Source organism: Cebus imitator, unplaced genomic scaffold (assembly GCF_001604975.1).
Source record: "Cebus imitator isolate Cc_AM_T3 unplaced genomic scaffold, Cebus_imitator-1.0 Scaffold73, whole genome shotgun sequence".
NCBI lineage: Eukaryota > Metazoa > Chordata > Mammalia > Primates > Cebidae > Cebus > Cebus imitator.
In genome coordinates, this window is record NW_016107388.1 from 3,879,488 (window position 1) to 3,882,916 (window position 3,429).

Below are 3,429 nucleotides of genomic sequence, written 5' to 3' on the forward strand. Positions count from 1 at the left end.
ACACACACACACACACACACACACACACACACACACACGCTAAGGGTTATTTTCATGCTGAATTAGTTTTATTTTCACATTAACAATATCCCTTTTTTAAAAACAATCAATATGTATTAAATGTATTTCTATGCAAAGAACTAAAACTTGCCATCTTAATGAGCGAAAACGCAAGGGCTTTTGTTTCCACCTCCACGCAGGATGGCAATATTTACAAAGAAAGTTTCCTCCATTGTCCCGTGTTTGATAATGTATCTATTTCTGTTTGATGTTAACATCTTGCCTTTTGTTTAATGGTCAAGATACAGAAAAAGATTACTGGTTTTATAAATGACTTCAAAAGTGTTTTGGGTCTTATTCATAAGTAAAACAACCCAAGAGAAAGAACTATGGGAGACTCACAAGATACATGGTAAACAGAATTATCTTTTTCTTTCTTTTTTTTTGAGACAGTGTCTCGGCTCTGTCCCAGGTTAGAGTACAATGGAGTGATCTGCAACCTCTGCCTCTGCGGTTCAAGCTATTCTCCTGACTCAGCATCCCCAGTAGCTGAGATTACAGGAGCCCACCACCACATCCAGCTAATTTTTGAATTTTTAGTAGAGAAAGGGTTTCACCATGTTGGCCAGGCTGGTCTCAAACTCCTGACCTCAGAGTGATCCGCCCGCCTCAGTCTCCCAAAGTGCTGGGATTACAGGTGTGAGTCGTCACACCCAGCCTGATTATCATTTTTAAATTAAAAACTACAACCTATAAAGCACTATCAGAAAATGCTAAAAGAATAAATCTCAGTTATAATAAATATATGACCTACAAGAAACAAATATGCATTGACTAAAACTACCGATAAATTTCAAAGGTATTTTAAACAAATATTATCCATTTTAATGGCAAACATACTGAGTAAGTTTTAACTTGATGTCTTCTATGGACTGCAGATAATTTGAATAAATACTTTCAAACTTGAAAAGTAGCTTTTGGTATGAATTTGAACAGTCCTCCAGGTTGGCCATGATTGCAGCCCAGCCTTGGTGTTGAAGGTGTTCATCATGTACAAGACCTTCACAAAAAGAACAAAGTTTCTTGGCAACTTCATACATTTCCTATATTGAAAAAGAATACAAAAGAAAGTAAAAGAAGGCAATGGTTTGTTTGCAGAAGTTTGCATATGTTTACAAACATGTATGTGTGAATGAGTTCTAAAGCACATTTAACAAAGTGTTTCAAAGGACTGTTTTAGTTTATCTCTGTTCGTCTCTGTAAAAGAGAGTCTAAACATAAGTGAGATGTTTAACATAAGAGAGGTGTTATAACCTATAACAGAAGTGAGGTGTTTCTGAGCAGGTATCCTAAAAGAAAGTCAAAAGAAGAATACATAAGATGCTACATCTGAAAAACAAAGGAGTAGGGCTTTCAATTATTTGATTAATGATCAACATGTCATCACAAATGTCACTGTCCTCTGGTACTATCTCAAGACATACATGTTAAAAACAGTTTTAGGTAAAGGCAAAATCTAAAATACATCATCTACTTCTAGATTAGTATAACTGTAACACATTTAGTAACCCTAAATAGGATTCTAGAAAATATTTACTTAAACAGTAAAAAATACCTTCAGAAAATAGACATGTGACGTTCAGTTCCAAAGAATGAAGGATAAAAATATTTATTACGGATAAATTACAAGACAGCAATGTAGATTGCTTTATATATGGAGATACACAAAGAAGTCCACTGTTACAAAAGATTTTAGTTGGCCAGAAAATAGAGATTATTCTACCTTTGTTAACTGCTATGAGACAGATATAAAAAACACAAAAGAGACAGGAAATGAGAAGTCAAAGCTTTCTGAAGGCATTTAACTTAAGTATCAGGGTGTGAAAATAATATGGACAAAGACAGGGAAAGAAGTACTTTAAAAGAGTGGAACATGATGATGTGGCAAAGACCAGAAATATAAAGTACTACTGGTTAAGAACAAATGGTCTGGAGGAAAAAGAGACAGAAAGAGGGCCAGACGATCAAAGACCCAGAAAACACTAAGGTAAGGAAGGAGTTGAACTTTACTCAGAAAAAACCTGCTGAAGAACTCTTTTAACATAAAGAATGTAATCAAATAGATGCTTTAAGAAGACTGGTAATATGAAAAATGTTACAAGGTGGAATGGGAAGGAATCTGAAAGAATGGATATAAAATGATTATTTTTAAGTTGTCCAGACAATGTGTAAAAAGGCTACCGTAAATACATCAACAGTTATTCAGTTAGCAAAGTAAATACGAAGTACATGGTCTTCATGGGGTAGGGATGTCAGTAATAATTATGTGCCATTTCACTAAAAATCAATCATGCTGCCACTAAAATAGAGTGGGGAAAAAACGCTGGAATTATGAAGTAACAGAAAGGAAAAATGTTTTCATATTCTTAAAAATGGATAAAAGGGAGGTGACACCCCTGAACTGATGAATAAAAGAGTTGTTGGGTACATTAAAGAGTTTCTTGCAGTACATGCAGAAAATTTAGGAAGATTCTTAAACATACAAAAGATGGAAGATATAAAAAATTAAAATATTCAAATATTTTGAGTTTTTGAATTGTTAAAATTTATAAATGTAAAATAGTAAGTTGAACTGTAGCACTACTTAATAGAAAAATAAAAGGAAAATAAACTTACGTTATTTAAAAAATGGGAGTACCTTGCAACAATGAAAAAGGAATAAAATGTATAGCATAGGCTGGGTACCGTAGCTCAGCCCTGTAATCCCAGCACTTTGGGAGGCCAAGGCGGGTGGATCACCTGAGGTCAGAAGTTAGAGACCAGCGTGGCCAACATGGTAAAAACTTGTCTCTATTAAAAATACAAAAATTAGCAGGCATGGGGGTGGGCACCTGTAATCCCAGCTACTGGGGAGCTTATGCAGGATAATCACTTGAACCCAGGAGGTGGAAGTTTAAGTGAGCCTGGTCAACAAGAGGGAAACTCCACCTAAAAAAAAAAAAAACTACAGTATGCTTTCATTTATCTGGGGAGGCTGAGGTCGGTTAGAAATGTGAAACAATAAATAATAGAGGTATGAGATAAAAATGCACTTTGTGTATATATCAAAGATTAGGAAAATGCAAAACAAATGTTCCATCATCATTAAGACGGAGTGGGGGACGGAATGAAAAAGTATTTTTTCTATATATTTTGCAGATAAGCATGTAAAAATCATAATGATCATTCTGTTTTAGAAGATAGTATCATTAATGAACAAACAGGTGAAAAGAAATATCTTTATAGGTAAAACATGAAAGTTTGCTTTGTGATATGAATGTAAAGAGCACTGGCCTTGGAGAAAAGAGGTACTTCTTCATTCTCCCTGGCTATCTGGCCTTGAAGAAATTACTTAACTTCACCTGTTCTTAATTCTTTTTTTTTTTTTTT

General features: G+C 34.4%; 1 protein-coding gene across 5 annotated transcripts in view; it reads right to left on the bottom strand.

Moving 5' to 3' along the window:
• The window catches only part of RB1CC1 (RB1 inducible coiled-coil 1), a 107,907-nt gene that overhangs the window by 51,860 nt on the left and 52,618 nt on the right, over positions 1 to 3,429 (bottom strand). For all 5 annotated transcript variants that reach the window (XR_001826236.1, XM_017531775.2, XM_017531776.2 and 2 more), the window contains exon 6: positions 901 to 1,103. Coding sequence is in view for 4 of the 5 variants with exons in the window: in XM_017531775.2 (XP_017387264.1) it covers positions 901 to 1,103 (203 nt within the window). In the remaining variant the exon portion in view is untranslated. The remainder of the gene's footprint in view (positions 1 to 900; positions 1,104 to 3,429) is intronic.